The sequence below is a fragment of the Urocitellus parryii genome, chromosome 4, assembly GCF_045843805.1.
Source record: "Urocitellus parryii isolate mUroPar1 chromosome 4, mUroPar1.hap1, whole genome shotgun sequence".
Taxonomy (NCBI): domain Eukaryota; kingdom Metazoa; phylum Chordata; class Mammalia; order Rodentia; family Sciuridae; genus Urocitellus; species Urocitellus parryii.
In genome coordinates this window covers 62,394,757-62,414,199 of record NC_135534.1, presented here as the reverse complement: position 1 = coordinate 62,414,199, position 19,443 = coordinate 62,394,757, and the positions used below count along the sequence as shown (strand labels likewise).

General features: G+C 40.5%; 1 protein-coding gene and 1 pseudogene across 1 annotated transcript; both read right to left on the bottom strand.

The window, feature by feature from the left end:
* Window positions 1-6,741: 6,741 nt before the first annotated feature.
* On the bottom strand, window positions 6,742-7,963 carry LOC113191279 (ER membrane protein complex subunit 10 pseudogene; annotated as a pseudogene).
* A 1,172-nt stretch (window positions 7,964-9,135) lies between these two features.
* Window positions 9,136-10,155, bottom strand: LOC113191227 (olfactory receptor 52Z1P-like). Its single transcript, XM_026400904.2, has one exon. The coding sequence runs from the start codon at window positions 10,153-10,155 to the stop codon at window positions 9,136-9,138; it is 1,020 nt and encodes a 339-aa protein (XP_026256689.2).
* Between the last annotated feature and the right edge of the window lie 9,288 nt (window positions 10,156-19,443).

Here is a 19,443-nt window from a genome sequence, read left to right as displayed (position 1 = left end):
GTGATTGTGTGAGTTAATTTATTTGTTTATTTTCATACAAAAGTCAAGTCTGAAAAAACATTTTCTGTTCTTTGCAAGTCTAGGGAGGAGATTTTAAGACAAGTATATTCAATATAGAATTCTAATGTTAATGTATTCCTCCCCCCATGGTAAAATACACATGACATAAAATTTACCATATTGTTCATTTTTAAATGTAGATTTCAGTGGCATTTTGTATACTCACAATGTTGTGAGACTGTCAGTACTACTTATTTCTAGGACTTTGTCATCACTCCAAACTCTGTACCAATAAAAACAATAACTCCTCTTTCTCCCCTCCCCCTCAGTTTCTGGTAACCTCTGTTCTACTTTATGTTTCCATGTCTGTCCTGGGTTCCTCGTATATATGTAATATGTTATTTGTCCTTTTGTATTTAGCTTATTCACTTAGCATAATATTTTCAATGTTCATCCATGTTGTAGTTTGTATCAGAATTTCATTCCTTTTAAAGGCTGAATATATATATAATATAATAATAATAATTCATAAAAATATAAATTCGTATATATAATACCCCACACACACATATATACATATATGTATATGTGTGTATGTATATATATATATATATATGCACATACACACAATGAATTTTATACTAACATACATTTATATACACACATTGAGGAGCTGAATAGTATTTCTTTTTGTTTGTGTGTGTAGATAAGTAGATATTTTGTTAATTCATTATCCATTGATGAACATTTGGATTGTTTTCTCCTTTTTTAACTTTGAGTAGTTACCAAAATTTGCCATAGTAGCTATGATGTTTTATGTTTCTGCCCACAATATGCAAGGGCTCCATTTTCTCTACATTCTCATCTATACTTGTTAATTTTTTATATACATATAATTTATTTGTTTTATGGTACCAAGTTTCTTTATTCAAAGGAATGGTACAATTAAAGAAATTAATGGATGTTTTGGTGCAACTTATAGGACAGTTAAATGTAACTCCAAAATGCATATACTGCCTTGGTGACCGGGGAAGTCTCTGTGACTATAATGAAGTCAGCCTAAGGCTTAGTTCTTGATATCACTATCTCCCAGGGTAAGCATGCCAAAGAGATATTCTGCCATGCCAGATTCCAGGGCTCCTGCCTTGTACAAGTTGATTACATGATCACCCAATTCTTTTATGTATTTTACCTGCTCATTTAGGTAATGAGTCTCAAGTCACACTAGTGGGGGGTCATTTTTGTCAGTAGCAGTTCAGTAGTGACTGATTTACTTTTTTCTAAGTATAACATGTATTCTGTTGCATTTAGCTTCCTTTCTCCATCATCACAGTATGGTTTCTTGATATCCTGAGAGAAAATTTGGCCATCTCATTGGTTCTGCAGCTTCGGTTTTTCAGCATGTTCCCTCTCATGAGATTGGTGAAGAAAGTATTTGGTAGTTCTTCAAAGCCATATCATCATGGTCAAAGTAGTAGATGTTGGAGGCTTAGTGCTCCATGTGGACCTGGAGGTTGATAGCAGCCTCTTGGTGATAGTTCTGGTACCTCTGAAAAGAGGTTGTGGTCATCATGTTGGGTAGCTGAGAGGCATGGCTCTTTGAGTGGAAGCCTGGGGTGTCTAAGAGTGCTATGAAGTGCTGCTGATTCTGAGCAGCTGTTGGGATGGGGATCTGGTAGGGTTGGGATCAACCACCAGGTTCTATCCAAGTACTGTTGAAGTAGGAGAGCATAGTAACTTCTCAGTGAAGCATGACTCTTAATTTTTCATATTTTTTAATAATAGCCACTCTAATAGCTTTTCATTATAATATATCTTAGCATAGGTCTCTGAGTTTATCCTTTTAGGGATTTTGTGGGCTTTTTGGATTTATACATTCATGTTTTCCATTAAATTTGTGAAGTTTTTGGCCATTTTATCTTCATATAATCTTTCTGCCCCTTTCCTTCTTATGGGATTCTCATAATTCATCTATTGTGTCATCTGATGTTGGCTCTCAGGTTCCTTTAGGCTCTGTTCAATTTTCTTTATTTTGTTCTCTTTCTATTCCTCAGACTCAGTAATTTCAGTTGTTCTATCTTTAAGCTCGATGATTATCCTTCCTGCAAATCTATTAAATCTATCTAGTGAATTTTTCCTTTTAGTTATTGTACCTTTCAGCTCCAGAATTAGATTTTTTTTTTTGGTCATTCTTATGTCGGTTGATAGTCTGGTTTTCTTAATAGTTGTTTTCCTGATTTCCTTTACTTATTTGTCCATGTTTTCCTTTAGTTTTTTAAGTAGTTGTTTTATGTCTTTGTCCAGTAAGTCCAATGTCTTTGCTTCCTTAGGAATAGTTTCTGTCAATTGATCTTATTCCTTGAATGTTTTTCTGCTTCTTTGTATGCCTTGTGTATTGTTGAAAATTGAGAATGTGACAATTATAATGAAGTAATTCTGGAAATCAGATTCTCCTCCTCCAGGGTTTGCTATTTTGTGGTATTTTCTTTGTTGATGTTGAAGATTATAGCATTCTGTTTTTGAAACTCTTCTGAACTATTTTTGCAGGGATCATTCCTTGTCATGTATGTTCATAGAGGTCTATTTCTTTAGCATATGTCCAGTTAGTGTTTAGATAAAGACTTCATGAACTTCTAGAGCTCTCAGTCTTTGCAAAATGGCCCTGTGCTGGGGCATTTCTTCTGCACGTGGGTTGGCTTAGGATCTGCGCCTAGGGATCTGTGGTGGTTAATTTTGTCAACTGGCTAGAGAATAGTACCCAGATAATTGATCAAATACCAGTTTAATTGTTGCTGTGAAAATATTTTTTAGATGAGATTAACCTTTAAATTGATAAGAGTTTGAGTAAAGCTGAATACCCTTCATTATGTGGGTGACTTATTAATCAGTTGGAGACCTTAAGAAAAAAAAAAGACTGAGGTCCCAGAAAAAGGACTTGTGCCTCTAAACTGTCTTTGGACTCAAGCTGCAGCATCAGCCTCTTTCTGAATCTTTATGTAGACATATAGATAGATATAGATATACACACATATCCTTTGGGTTGTTTCTTTGAAGAGCCCTGATTAATACAGATTGATTTTAGGGGAACCAGTCATTTAGAATTGTTCTGGAGGAACAGACTCTTAAGAATGAGTTTTCTGAATTGGTTCTGGGGTTTCTTAAATTGATTCTTTAATCTGATTTGATTTAAAGGAGCTAAAGATTTTATTTAAAGAAGTAAAGAGAGCACTGATAGTCCATGGTATGATGTGGCAATGGAGATAAACAAAGTACAACCATTGGATACTTAAAGGCAAGGCCTTGAGTGACCATATATGTGACCTTCAAACATTTTTCTCAAATTAGTATAAGATGATTAGCTGTTTGCTTCAAATTTTACTGGAAAAAAAATAGGAAAAGAAAAGGATGAGCTCCGGGTTTTGAAGTTCCAGCTCAGTTGGTGCATGAGTGACCTGAAAAATTGTTAAGTCTTCCCCGAAAGAAACATATTTTCTGTAGCTGCAGAGATTGCCGAAAATCAGACTCAGAATCTTAACCTTGTGAGTGATTGAATTACAAAGTTTATTTCCTAACCTGATAGGGTATTTACTGTCAAAGTGAGGACATTGTTTGGGAGTGAATGGAATCCTAAAAATTGAAATGGCAACCTATGGGGAAATCCTGATGAAGTTAGGAACACTGAAGCCCTATATTCTGATATGTTGTTGTTGCCACCCTATCTAAGGAGCTTAAATCTGCTTTGAGGAAACTCATGACCTCACAATGAGTCTAGTGAGGGTCCCCCAAACCATCCTGTGTTATTTCTCCACTTCTGGAATGCAGAACTGGAATAGACCTGCTCAGCAACTGACAGAATCCTCATGTTGGTTCTCTAATCTGAGTGAGGGCTATTAATAGTGCGGAAAGCCAAGTGTAAGCCACTAAGAAAAGAGTAAACCAAAATTGTTGCATTCCTGGAAGGATGGCAGAGAATAGTGGCACCACTGACATAAACTATTCAGGAGAGGTGATTCCCACCCGGTCCTCATCCAACTCACCCCCTTAGGCTGCATAGAAATCATCTTGGAAAATGACAATGGGTTATTGTCACGTCAGGGAGTTTGAGGAGGTCTCTGCAGAGGCAGAGAGACTACTTGGACCCTCCAGGCTCTTGACATGTCACAGAAAGAAACTTAAGGACACATCAGGTTTTAACAAAGAAGAAGAGTTTTATTAGTGAAAAGTGAAGATACACATTCTCAGAGCAGAATGTGAGCAAGAAGTGCTTTGAGGATCTTCAGCTCATCTTCTAAAGGAAACATAAAGGATGAGTATAGGAAGTTAAGTGGGAACACCATCAGTCTGGTGAACTCAGTTCTTTGATCATAAATCAAAAGATGTTTATGGTGGGCTGGTCTTCCAAGATCTTAAGGTTGGCATTGTCTTCTTTCTAGATAACTTTTAGAATGTACCGATAATATAGGTTTCTGAAAATACATCTCCCTTTGGTTTTCCTAATCTGAGAATAATTGTGTGAGCTAACTGCACTTAATACTTTAATTAAAATGAGGCAGTTTTCATAGATGAGTGAATTTAAATGAGTTAAATTGTAGTTGTCTCAGAAATTTGGTTATGACAGACCCTGAGGAAAAAACAGGTCTGGTAAGTTAAGTCTGATTATAGGGCTTTTAGATTTACAACTAGTCTTTTTCTTTCCTTTGGTCTCCTTTCTACTTATCTTTATTTCTTCTCTTACCTCATTATCATAAGCTTATTTGGGGTGTGATTCCAAGTAGATATGGTTTCTATGCTTGAACAAATCTTCATATCCCTTGGTAACCTGGTCTGCAGCTATTGATTGGGCAAATGCTTTTTTCTCCATGCCCCTTAGTAAAACCACCATCTTGCTTTTAGCTTGCAAAGCTAGCAACATACCTTCATTGCCCCACTTTAAGAGTATATTAACTCACTAGCCCTATCTCATAATTTAGTTAACACAGGATTTTGATCAGCTTTGCCATAGATAAGACATTGCACCAGTCCAGTGTATTGATGACATGTTGATTGGAACTTGTGAGTGACAACTCCAGACTTATTGGTAAGAGAATTACATGTCAAAAGAATAGGGAATAAATCTCACCAGAGTTCAGGGGCTTTCTACATCAGCAAATTTTCTAGTGGAATAAAGCATGTTGAGATATTGCTTCTAAGGTAAAGAATAAATTGTTGCACATGATCCTTCCCACAACCAAGAAAGAGATATAACACCTGATGAGCCTCCTTGAAATTTTGAGGCAAAAAATATCCTCCTTTCGCTGAACTACTCTAGGTTGTTTACCAAGTGACCTGAAAAGCTTCTAGTTTTGAATGAGGCCCAGAACAGGAGAGGGCTCTGCCACAGGTCTGGTCTGTTGTGCAAGCTGCTCTGTTATTTGGGCCATATGATTCAGCAGATCTGATGATGATTGAAGTGACAGTGGCAGATGGAGATGTTGCTTGGGGATTTGGGCTTCTACAGGTAAATCACAGCTAAAGCCCTTAGGATTTTTGAGCAAAGCTCTGCCATCCTCTGGATATTTACTTTTCTTTTTTTGTTTTTGTTTTGGTATTGAGGATTAAACACAGGGGGTACTTTATCACTGAGCTATATTCCCAGCCCTTTTAATTTTTTATTTTGAAACAGGATTTCACTGTTAATAAGGCTGGCCTGGAACCTGCTTTCCTGCCTCAGCCTAGAGTTACATAATGTGCCACCACATCTGGCTGTATTCTCCTTTTGAGAAACAGCTTTTGGTTGGTTGGTTGTTTGTTTTTGTTGGACATTTGGGGAAATTTAATCAACTGCCATACGACAACGGAATGCTTCATAGCAATTATAACGTTATAACGATAACGATGGCCATTTTCTTATTTCTGAATAAATATATTAAGTGAACAGCAGAACTCAAGCTACACTTGGCTGTTGAAAGCTGGAACTTTCAATATAATGCAAACATTTTTCAACAGACAAGGGGCAACAAACAGCAGAGGCCCAGCAGCCTGTCCAGGTGCTGCATCCTGGGTAAGGTGACCCAGGTAAGACTGAGGAGGGGATTGTATTCACATCACTTGGCCCTGACTCCATTGTCATTTCCTGATTAAACACCACCACTCTTCACACCCAGAAGGCTAGTAGAGGCCTGGCGTCCAGAAGGCCCAGTGCTTCCCCCACAGCCAGGCAGGGTGACGGGGGGGTGCTGCAAGTGGAACCCAAGGGCACCCACTGCCAGCCACTCCCAACCACATCCTCAGAGGGGAGACCGTGGAAGGCCAGAGACACACACCAAGTGAGGAGGTGCCCTGGGAACTTGGTCGAGGCCAGGCAGGGAAAGAACACCCAGAACAAAGGCACAGAGGCTGGAGAGGACGTGGCATGTTTCCAGACTGCAGGGCTAGGGTGAGGTGGGCCACAGGGTGCAGTGACATGATTCCCAGAGCTTGGACTCCAGCCTGTGGTTTAAGGGGAGCCCATGAGGCTGAGGTGGGGTCATGGGAAAGGAGGCACAGCAGATGCACTCTAGTTTGCCACCCCTCTGCTAAAAAGAACAGAGAGGCCCCAGGAAATATGGGCTCCCCGGGCAGCCTACAGGCCCCCTAGAGAGGGGGCATCTTTCTACCTCCATGGGATGAGGAGACAGGAGGGGGCCAGCAAGTCCTTCTTGGGATGACCAAGGACATGGGAGAATGGGTAAAGGAAGTCCTTGGGTAAAGAGGGTGTGCTGCTTACCGGCCACTACCCCCTCTGCCACCCCCACTCCCACAGCCACTCTGGCCCCCATCGTCTGGTGCTCCTGACATCATGAGGAACAGGACAACAGGAATGATGTACATCCAATATTTGGCAAAAAAGAACTTCTGATCCTGGTGGTTCTTGGCCTTCTGGGCCTGCTCAATGAAGGCTGCTGTTTCTGGACCTGGGGCTGTGCCTGGGGGCCGCAGCTGCACAGATGTATTAAACAGCTCCAGGTCCACATCCTCCACCTCATGGCCTTGGCACCCCCCCAGGGTGTGTCACCACTGACACACCCACCACATTGCCAGCCACATCCACGTGCAGGGTCAGCTGGTCTGAGAGGCTGAGAGGTGTGACTCCACCGGGGAGCACGCAGGGACAAAGGAAGAGACATAGCCGCCAGCTTCTGACCCATCAGGGACCCCTGGCTGCCTCGGGACCCGCACCCGGTACAGGCCATTGAGCGCTGCCACAACCCAAAGTCGGCCCCGCTCCTCCTCGCTGAGTTGCCACTGTGATAAGGACAAAGTGCCATCCTGCTGATTCCAGAGTAGTGAGCCCCGTTTCCGAAAGTGGGCACTGTCATCCGTCTCAAAGGAGTGCTCCGGCAGCAGTCCCACAGTGCCGCCGCAGCCCTCAGCCTCTCGCCCTTCAGTCCTCACCCCTCGCGCGGCGCTGCCCCGGGCTCGGCTGGGCGCTGCTGCCACCATCAGCAAGAGCGGGAGCAGCCCGGCGGCCCGGCCCTGGCGGCCGCCATTTCAACGCTTTCCCATCAACCTAGAGGATCGAGAAACAGCTTTTGACTAGCTACTGAGCCAAAGTAGAGACTAGACATTTAATTGTAGGTGATCAAATTACTATGTGTCTGAAATGTGAATCATGCCCGATGATAGTGGTATATACAAGATCAAGTATATATGAGGTGGCTGAAATACTCATGTCACCAGTTCCTGCCTACTATATGCCTTCTCTCTCCCAGACTATACTTATGGCCTCATGGGGAATTCACTAATGATCATTTGAGAGAGGAAGAAAAAAAATGCCTGGTTCACAGATGGCTCTGTGCAATGTGTAGGCACCACAGCCTCTTTTTTGGGACATCCCTGAAGGAGACTCTTCAATAGATGGCAGGGAGCTGTGGAATCTTTTAAGCAAGGGAGTTATATTATCTTTATTTTCAATTTTGAGATAAGGTGTCACTGTGTTGCTCATCCTGGCCCTGAATTCCTGGGATCAAGTGAGCCTCTTGCTTTAACCTCCTGAGGAGCTACCGAGTAACTTTCAGATAGATCACACTGGCTGCCATGGGGAGAATGGCCTGACCTGGGTCAGACTCAGGTCTCCATCTAGTCTGGTCCTGGGGTTACACTTGGGCTTTAGGGAAGGAACTTGTCTGTATGCCTCAGGTCATCCTTGAGGCCTTAAGAGTTTTTTTTTATTATTATTTTTTATTTATTTTTTATTGTTGATAAAAAAAAATGTGGCATTTATACCTTAAGAGTTTTGACTTGGATGTTTGGCTCAGTTTGAGCTCCCCACGGTAGAGTCTGCTCTGGTCTATGTATCAGACTGGGACCAAGAGGGGATCTGGTCTGAGTATTTTTTGGACTGGGGACCCTGGGCATGAACTGAACTGTTTATGTAGGCTAAACTGCACATCCTGGGGTCAGGCACACATGTCAGATTTGGGACCTCAGTCAAGGTCCTCACCTGTATTTGGGACTGATTGGACTTAGAACCCTAGTTCTTAGACTGTAAACCTCAAGATTGACTGATTTATTTGGTATCAAGGAACTTCATGTCAGGCCTTAGGCTGTATTTAAAAGAGATGGCCCCAGGGAAGGGCTTGGCTTATTTATTTGCTACAGACTGTGTGTTCAGGTTGGTCATGATCTGTTTTACTTGCTTTATATGCCTTCTAGTGAAGTTAAATGCATCCAGATATTAATTGGAGCTTTCTTAAAATTGGGGGAAAGAGGACAGATAAATTAATTAAGAAGGACAAATAGGTACAAGCTGTTGGATGGGAATAGGAATAGGAAAGGCAGTAGAATGAACCTGACATAACTTTCCTGTTTACACCACAGTGATCTCAATATTGTGTACATCCACAGTACTGGGATCCCAAATAGAATAAGATATATTCCATGCTTGTGTAAACATATCAAAATAGACTCTACTGTCATGTGTAACTAAAAAGAACATCATCATCAACAACAACAGCAAAAATATTCTAAGAATTTAACAAGCCACGGTTTACCAACAATGGGCCAGCTGTTGAATCTGAAATCTGCTCAGGAAATTCCAGTTTGTCTCTGAGTACTGCCTATTTATCTCTTGTTTCTGAGGTCACAGTTCCAATTCCCCAAGTTGATGAAGTTCTCTTACCCTGGCAATTCCCTCTCCACTCTGGTGTTCTGCAACCTCTTTGGCTTCTCTCCAGCCTCCTGAGGTGATTCTTTTCCACAGAGCATCTTTTCTATATGTTGCCGGATCTCCTTAGTCCTCATCCCATAAATGAGAGGATTCAAGGCTCCTGGGAGCAGCAAGTATACAGCACTAAGTAGATTTTGAACATCCTGAGACACAGTCTTGGCCACTCGGAATACAATGGAAGTGGAGAGACCAGAGAGGTAGATGGTGAGGATGACCAGTAAGTGGGAGCCACATGTGTGCAAGGCCTTGGCCCGGGCTCCCCTAGAAGAGATCCGAAGGGCAACATAGATGATGCGGGTGTAGGAGGTTCCCAGCAGAACCAGATCAAAGATCACGGTGACCAGCCGCATAGCCAACCCCAACCGGTTGTTGAAGGTCAAGTCTCCACAAGCTATCCTCAGAAGTGCGATGTACTCACATGTGAAGTGTTGAATCACTGCCGTCCGGCAGAATTGAGCTCTTGCAGTTAGCACCACCAAGGGTAATGCCACTCCCAGGCTCCGTGTCAGGGCAAAAATGGCCAGCACACCCAGCAGGTGGGAGGTCATCAGGTCAGTATAGCGGAGTGGGTAGCAGATAGCCATGTAGCGGTCCAGGGCCATGGCTAGCAGGAGATTGTAATCCAGAAGGAGGGTGAAATAGATAAAGAACATCTGGCTCAGGCAGCCACGGAGTGATATGGGGTTAGCATATTGCACAAAGCCTTCCAACATTTTAGGCATCACAGCTGTGGCAGCACAAATGTTGACAGCCAGGAGCAGAGCAATGAGCACATACATGGGCTGATGCAGATTCCGCTGGGCCACCACAGTGTGGATGACCAGGGCATTGGTAGAGATGATGGTCACATAGAGGAAGGTAAAAGGCAGGACCAGGAGGGGCCGCCACTCCTGCAGCCTGGGGAAACCTACCAGGAAGAAGTTGGTGTAGGAGATGTTGAAGATGCTGGTATTTCCATCCTCATCCATTAGTTTCAGCCCTGGGCTGGTACCAGGAGTGTGGAATAGAGACTGTTAGAACAAAATGGTAATGGAATAAAGTCTAATTCTATTTTAGGACCTGAGGATTTTTTGATGAAAAGCTCTCTCTTTATGTATGTGCATCTATTTCTTTGGGCTACAGGCAAGTATAGTACCAGGTGTTGTGGAAACTACACAGATGGACAAGGCATTCCTTGTCCTCAAGGAGCTCTTGGTCTTCTGTGTATAAAATGTAAATTCACAAGATACTTGTCTATCTGTGATGTTTGAGTCATTTGATTGTTGAATAAAAGGTTAGGAGGAAAAGTAGATGTGGTATATGATGGGGAGAAAATAGTGATGGCTAGAGGTAAAACAAGAAAGGTTGAAGAAAAGAAACTCTTTATTAGGAGGAAGAGAAAGAATATGAAGAATCTGTGATCTAAGGAGACTGGGAGGACTAAGCAGGGCTCACTGGGGAGGGAGGAACCAGCCAGGAATAATGGCTTCACTTGTGTGCTTGGGCATACTACGCCCAGGATAGAAGTAAGTGGCCAAGAAAGACTTCTAGTCAGCAGCAGGCTATAGGGACTGGTCATTTCCTCAGCCCTTCTAGACGGCTGCAGCACCTCCTGCCTGGCCTTGTCCCCAGTGTTATAAAGGATGATTTTACTTTTCTTTCAGAAGGTGAGTTTGTGGAGGGCAGGAGTAGCAACATGCCTCTGGAGTGCTCATGGAGCTCCAAGCTCAGAGCCACCATAGAGACGCAGAATTTGCTGGAGCTTTGCTTGTCAGTGAACGAGAATAGGTAAAAGATGGAAAAAGCTAAACATGTAATTGGGTTTTAGAGCAGTAATTTCAATGCATTGGCCAGATTTTTGTATAATTAAGGGAATACATACTAAGACACACTATTCAGTAATGTGCCTGCTCACTTTTTCTTAAGAAGCACAATTTGGTGGTGTTGGTGATAGATGTGATCATAAAAAGAATTAACATTGGGCTGGGGTTGTGGCTCAGTGGTAGAGCGCTTGCCTAGCATGTGTGAGGCCCTGGGTTCGATCCTCAGCACCACATAAAAATAAATAAATAAAATAAAGGTTAGAAAAAAAAGAACTCACACACGATATACAAAGAATAGTAAACCCTTGTTTAAACACGTATCAGGAAGTACTCTAAATGCTTATATATATTGAATTTTAAAAATATCTTGTTCATTTTACCAGTGAGGAAACTGAGACCCAGAGGGATTAAGTGACACAACTAGTAAATGGATGGCAGAGCTGGATGTGAACCCAGGCAATCACTCTCCAGACTCTATTCTTTTAACAACTAGAGGATGATCAACTCAACCTGGTTTGCCTGGAACTTTCAAGGTTTTAGTTCTGAAATCTGGGGTCGCAGGAAACATTCAGGAAAACTAGGCAGCCATCATTTTGCTATTATTAATACTACCTACCCAGCAGATCAGCAAAGCTTCATTAATTGTGGAGCAGTTAGGAGATGTTTTTGTTCCTTTTTATAGGTTTAAAGTCTTAGTGAAATCAGTGTTTGTGTGGGTATTACTACACCCATCCTCTGAATACTCAGAAGAAAAAGAGGTGTATCTGTAAATTCATACTGCAGGGAAAAAGAAATGGATTTGGAATTCCAAAGCCATCCCTGGAATGTCTTTCTGAAAAACCCTCGAGCATTGCCTTAGACAGCACAACACAGACTTTGGGAGATGTACTGTTGTTGAGGTTGGGTGAGGGCCAGACAACCCTCGTAGGGAGGTGGTAAAAACCCTTGTAGCCAAGGTTCATAAAGAATTCAATGGAGGAGAGTGGGAATGAAGAGTGAGGTTAGAGGTGGTACCTGTTAGGGTAAAAAGATGAGGAGAAAATGCAACCCAGAAGATGCTCAGGGTCCCATACTCTTCCTCCTCAAATGTGACCAGAGGGTTTCCATCCTTAAGGGAAAGAAACTGACTCAGGCTGTCCATGAATCTCTTAACTTGGACAAGATACTCGGTCTCTGTTGTATGAAATGTAATTTGCTCTCCTGTTTTGTGTCTTGGGATTCCCCTGGTAGATTCCTTAAGGAGCTTCTTTGACATGGGGCCCCAAAGCACTCCCAGTAAAGGGAATATAGAATAAGAATGCTGTAAAGAAGGAGCAGAAGAGATGCAAAAAGACTTTTGGAGATGGGGAGATGGGTTAACTGACTAATGAAGCTCTTAAGAAAGAGGAAGTGAGGCTACTAGAGTTAAATTCTTCAGATGAGAACTAATTGGCAGCAGAGAGAAATAGAGGAATCAACAATGATTCCACAATTTTTTTTTTAAGCTATGATAACTATGTTGGAGCTGCCAAAACCTGAGAATTGCTGCAGATGAGAGTGGAGAGCTTAGACGAAAGGTTAAGGCTGGAGATGAAAATGCAGAGGTCTTTGTTTTATAGGGGACATGAAACAGAATCCTAAGAGGCAGACAGAATAACAGACATCCATGAAAGAAACTAAGAAAAAGGGAAGGGAGATAGAGTGAGAACCAAGAGCAAATGGGAACTGGAGGCCAGGGGAAGAGAGATTTGGTTGCTATGGAGGCTTCAAGGTAAAGGAATTTACAGAGACGGAAGACCAATGCAGCTGAATTACCCTATAAAGCCTAATGTTCTAAGTAGCACAAGAGTGGGGCAGGTAGGAGAGCTGACGTTAAGGTGCCAGACATCATGAGATTTCTGTAGAAAGAGGCACACCTCCTCCACCATAAAAATCAAAGCCACTGGGCTGGGATTGTGGCTCAGCAGTAGAGCGTTCGCTTAGCACATGCGAGGCCCTGGGCTTGATCCTCAGCATCACATAAAAATAAATAAATAAAATAAAGATATTAAAAAAAAAATCAAAGCCACTGTCAGCCACTCCTTCAATTTCTCTGCCCTCCCACATTATTTGGCTACTATGAGCATCCCTCTTCCTTCAGTTCCAGAAGAGATGTCTCTTCTTTCTGTCCTCAGGATATCTTCTAATTCACTCTTCTTTCCCCTCAGCTTATGAAAAAGTTCAAGTTTCTGTCTTAGGAGAAAATGAATTCTTCCTTAACTTCCTGTGAGCCTCTAGATTTTGATTTTTCTCCTCACCTTTAAAGTGGAGCCCCTGGCAGGTGTTCTGCATACTTTAATCATTGCTTGCGTGTCTGTCTCCTTACCAGACTGAAAGCATTTCTAGCCAGGAGACCATGTCTTGTTCATCTCTGCCCCAGTGCCTAGCACAGAGCTGATGGCAAAATAGACTACTCAGAAGTGATGTGTTGAAAGAATCAATGAATGTACCATGGGATCTTATTAAACTTTCTCATTTGCAACTTCGAGCATCTCTTTGAAGTTGAGTGAAGGAATGAAAACCTAAAACCCTATCAAAGCTCAGAGATTTCAAATGATTTGCTTAGTCTCACCTACCGAGAAGAATCAAGCCTCAATCTTCTAGTACTCTTTCCTCTTCACCTCTTGTGCCCCCCACACAAAACAGCATTGGGCAGGCTGCAAGTATTTTTAATCTAAAAAACAATATTAAGAGTTAGCTTTTTTTTTTCGGGGTCCAGGGGAAGTACTGGGGATTGTATTCAGGGGACTCGACCACTGAGCCACATCCCCAGCCTTATTTTGTATTTTATTTACAGACAGGGTCTCACTGAGTTGCTTAGTGCCTCACTTTTGCTGAGGCTGGCTTTGAACTCATGATCCTCCTGCCTTATCCTCCCAAGCCCCTGGGATTACAGGTGTGCGCCACTGTACCCGGCTAAGGGCTAGTTTTTATTGAGTATTTACTACATGCCAAACATGGTTTCAAGTGTTTTCCATGTGATATCTCTTTACTCACAGCATCCTAAGAGATGAATACTATTTATTAACCCAGTGTATAGATGTGGTTACTGAGGTTTAGGGAAGTAATTTTCTTAAAGTTCTTAAAGTATTGTAGGCATTAAATGATAGGGCTGGGATATGAACTTCAGTTTTTCAGTGGTAATGTGGTGTTCAGTTCTAATCCCAGGTTTACCTGCCTTCAAATTCCTTTTCTTCTCACTGTGGCAGTCTGTAGTGGTCTCTGACTGGGTAGCAGCCTGGTTTGGTTTCACACCTGAAGAGGTAAGACTTGACTGAGGTTGGCGCCCAGCTCCAAGGCGCTGATCCATGAGGCTGAGGAAGAGAGGAATGGGCAATTATAGTTGTGGTTCCAGGGGAGGAACCTGAGAAGATTCCCAGAGGGGAGCCATTTCCAGGGACCCAAAAGAGGAAACTAGGAGAAACCCAGAGGAACCTCTTTCCCTCTTTGTGGTGTTGTTTTACACATTATTATTTTTTTTAATTTTTTAATTTATTTCTTACATAGATGACAATAATGGAGTGCATTACATTCATAATTATCCATTCACAGCACAATTTTTTGTAACTCTGTATATAAAGTATGTTCACGCCAAATGGAGAGGGTCATCATTATAATACACATTCTTAACTAACCACAAGCTATCTACAAGCAGTGTTATGCCACATTCTGAGCCACATGAGATCCTTACAACAGGACTTTCATTTCCTCTCTTCCAGTGTCTGTGTAATCTTTGTCATATGTTTTTAATTTTACATGATTGGAAATCCCACAATATGCTGGTTTTCTTTTCTGTCTTATTTTTCTGTTAAATCTTAGGGAGATTTAGAAAAATGAGACAGAAATCAATATTATGTTTGCAAAATTCATTCACATTGAATGTTACTGTTACTTATTTTATTGCTCAGAGTGTTTCAATATATAAATGTGTCATCCTATATTTACATATTTTATAGCTGGACAGTTATGTGCTTCTGATTTTTCACAATTAAAAACAATGATACTGTGAATACTCTTGATACCGATGGGCCTGAGGTATCAAGAGGTCAAAAGGTATGCATATCTTCAATTTTACTAGATAATAGCAAATTGTCTTCCAATGTGATTGTTATAATTTATAACATCATCAATAGTATATGAGAGTAATTATTGATATCTGTTGGGAAATCATTATGTTACATATCCAAATCTACTATTTCTACCTGACAAACGTGATAAGATTATACAGTGCATACTGGTTATCTGTATGTGAGAGGTTTGAGGTAAAATATTTTTCCATTTATTTTTTGAAATGACTATTTAAATCTTCTGCTTATTTTACTACCATGTTGCCTTTTATTGATTTATAGTTTTTATTTATATATTCTGGGTACTAGCTTTTTTTTTTTAAACTAGAAGTCTTCTTTTTTTATACCTTTATTTTATTTATTTATTTTTTTGTGGTGCTGAGGATTGAATCCAGTACTTCAAATGTGCCACGCAAGTGCTCTACCACTGAGCCACAACCCCTAGCTTTTTGTTGATTAAATTTATTGCAAGTATCTTCCCCAAATCTGTGACTTGCCTTTTCACTTTTAAGGCATCTTCTGCTTAAAGTTCCATCTAGCATGTAGAGCATCTCTATATAAATTACAGAAAGGCTCTGTCTCTGATGGCTTGACAAGTGTGGTGTGGACTGAATATAATCTTCCACTTGTTTTTGTCAGATGCCTATGGTTTACATAATCAACTAAAGAAAGTGGCAGTTCTGCCTTTTACTACCAAAAGTTCTTAATTTTAATGCCATCAAATTTATATCACTTTTTTCCTTTCCTTCTTAAAGAAATCAGTGCTTTTTATGTTCTGCTTTATAAAAGTCTCATTATAGATATTGTCCTTGAGAATATATTTCTTAGCTTCATGGTTTGGATTTCAATATTTTGATGTACCTTTCTTTAGCATTTCTGACGAATATTTAACAAATATAATGCCCATCATATACAATATCATGCACATAACCTGTTTTTTTTTTAGTGTTGGTCGTTCAAAACATTACATAGTTCTTAATACATCATATTTCACAATTTGATTCAAGTGGGTTATGAACTCCCAATTATACCCCATATACAGATTGCTGAATCACACCAGTTACCCTTCCATTGATTGACAAATTGCCTTTCTAGTGTCTGATGTATTCTGCTGTCTGTCCTATTCTCTACTATCCCCCCTCCCCTCCCCTCCCCTCCCCTCCCCTTTTCTCTCTCTACCCCTTCTACTGTAAATCATTTCTTCGATTTGTATTATCTTGTCTTACCCCTCCTTTCCTCTTATATGTCCTTATGTATAACCCTGAGGATCGCCTTCCATTTCCATGCGATTTCCTTTCTCACTCCCTTTCCCTCCCACCTCTCATCCCTGTTTAATGTACATCTTCTTCTCAAGCTCTTCGTCCCTACCCTGTCCTTGTTTACTCCCCTTATATCAAAGGGGTCATTTGGTATTTGTTTTTTAAGGATTGGCTAGCTTCACTTAGCATAATCTGCTCTAATGCCATCCATTTCCCTCCAAATTCTATGATTTTGTCATTTTTTAATGCAGAGTAATACTCCATTGTGTATAAATGCCACATTTTTTTTATCCATTCATCTATTGAAGGGCATCTAGGCTGATTCCACAATCTTGCTATCATGAATTGTGCTGCTATGAACATCGATGTAGCAGTGTCCCTGTAGCATGCTCTTATTAGGTCTTTAGGGAATAGACCGAGAAGGGGAATAGCTGGGTCAAATGGTGGTTCCATTCCCAGCTTTCCAAGAAATCTCCATACTGCTTTCCAAATTGGCTGCACCAATTTGCAGTCCCACCAGCAATGAACAAGAGTGCCCTTTTCCCCGCATCCTCTCCAGCACTTATTGTTGTTTGACTTCCTAATGGCTGCCAATCTTACTGGAGTGAGATGGTATCTTAGGGTAGTTTTGATTTGCATTTCTCTGACTGCTAGAGATGGTGAGCATTTTTTCATGTACTTATTGATTGATTGCATGTCCTCCTCTGAGAAGTGTCTGTTCAGGTCCTTGGCCCATTTATTGATTGGGTTATTTGTAATCTTATTGTCTAATTTTTTGAGTTCTTTGTATATTCTGGTTATTCTGAAGTGTGTGGAGTAAAGATTTGTTCCCAGGATGTAGGCTCCCTGTTTATCTCTCTTATTGTTTCTTTTGCTGAGAAAAAACTTTTTAGTTTGAGTAAGTCCCATTTGTTGATTCTAGTTGTTAACTCTTGCGCTATGGGTGTCCTATTGAGGAATTTGGGGCCCGATCCCACAGTATGTAGATCATAACCAACTTTTTTTTCTATCAGATGCCGTGTCTCTGATTTAATATCAAGCTCCTTGATCCATTTTGAGTTAACTTTTGTGCATGGCGAGAGATAGGGATTCAGCTTCTTTTTGATGCAAATGGATTTCCAGTTTTCCCAGCACCATTTGTTGAAGATGCTATCCTTCCTCCATTGCATGCTTTTAGCCCCTTTATCAAATATAAGATAGTTGTAGTTTTGTGGATTGGTTACTGTGTCCTCTATTCTGTACCATTGGTCCACCCGCCTGTTTTGATATCAGTACCATGCTGTTTTTGTAACTATTGCTCTGTAGTATAGTTTGAAGTCTGGAATCGCTATACCGCCTGATTCACACTTCCTGCTTAGCATTGCTTTTGCTATTCTGGGTCTTTTATTATTCCATATGAATTTCATGATTCTTTTATCTATTTCTACAAGAAATGCTGTTGGGATTTTGATTGGCATTGCATTGAACTTATAGAGAACTTTTGGTAATATCGCCATTTTGATGATGTTGGTTCTGCCTATCCATGAGCAGGGTATATTTTTCCATCTTCTAAGGTCTTCTTCTATATATTTCTTTAGTGTTCTGTAATTTTCATTGTATAAATCTTTCACCTCTTTTGTTAGGTTGATTCCCAAGTATTTTATTTTTTGGGGGGATATTGTGAACGGAGTAGTTTTCCTCATTTCCGTTTCAGAGGATTTGTCGCTGATATACAGGAATGCCTTTGATTTATGTGTGTTGATCTTATATCCGGCCACTTTGCTGAATTCATTTATTAGCTCTAATAGCTTCTTTGTAGACCCTTTTGGGTCTGCTAGGTATAGAATCATATCATCTGCAAATAGTGATAATTTAAGTTCTTCTTTTCCTATTTTTATGCCTTTAATTTCTTTCGTCTGTCTAATTGCTCTGGCCAGTGTTTCGAGGACTATGTTGAACAGAAGTGGTGAGAGAGGGCATCCCTGTCTTGTACCAGATCTTAGAGGGAATGCCTTCAATTTTTCTCCATTCAGAATGATGCTGGCCTGTGGCTTATCATAGATTGCTTTTACAATGTTGAGGTATGATCCTGTTATCCCTAATTTTTCTAGAGTTTTGAACATAAAGGGATGCTGTACTTTGTCGAATGCTTTTTCCGCATCTATCGAGATGATCATATGGTTCTTATTTTTAAGTCTATTAATGTGGTGAATAACATTTATTGATTTCCGTATATTGAACCAGCCTTGCATCCCAGGGATGAATCCTACTTGATCATGGTGTATAATTTTTTTGATATGTATTTGAATCCGATTCGCCAGAATTTTATTGAGGATTTTTGCATCAAGGTTCATTAGAGATATTGGTCTGTAGTTTTCTTTCTTTGAAGTGTCTTTGTCTGGTTTCGGAATCAGGGTGATGTTGGCCTCGTAGAATGAATTTGGAAGTTCTCCCTCTTTTTCTATTTCCTGAAATAGCTTGAAAAGTATTGGTGTTAGTTCCTCTTTAAAGGTTTTGTAAAACTCTGCTGTATACCCATCCGGTCCTGGGCTTTTCTTAGTTGGTAGTCTTTTGATGGTTTCTTCTATTTCCTCTATTGTTATTGGTCTGTTTAGGTTGTCAATATCCTCCTGACTCAATCTGGGCAGATCATAAGACTTAAGGAATTTATCTATGCCTTCACTATCTTCTATTTTATTGGAGTATAAGGATTCAAAATAATTTCTGATTATCTTCTGTATTTCTGAAGTGTCTGTTGTGATATTGCCTTTTTCATCCCGTATGCTAGTAATTTGGGTTCTCTCTCTTCTTCTCTTTGTTAGCATGGCTAAGGGTCTGTCAATTTTATTTATTTTTTCAAAGAACCAGCTTTTAGTTTTGTCAATTTTTTCAATTGTTTCTTTTGTTTCAATTTCATTAATTTCAGCTCTGATTTTAATTATTTCTTGCCTTCTACTTTTTTTGCTGTTGTTTTGCTCTTCTTTTTCTAGGATTTTGAGATGAAGTATGAGATCATTTATTTGTTGTTTTTTTCTTTTTTTGAGGAATGAACTCCAAGCAATGAATTTTCCTCTTAGAACTGCTTTCAATGTGTCCCATAGATTCCGATATGTTGTGTCTGTGTTTTCATT

What these genes read in the sequence shown, in the direction of transcription:
- LOC113191227 (XM_026400904.2), bottom strand. Translation starts at nt 10,155, where the DNA reads ATGGATGAGGATGGAAATACCAGCATCTTCAACATCTCCTACACCAAC.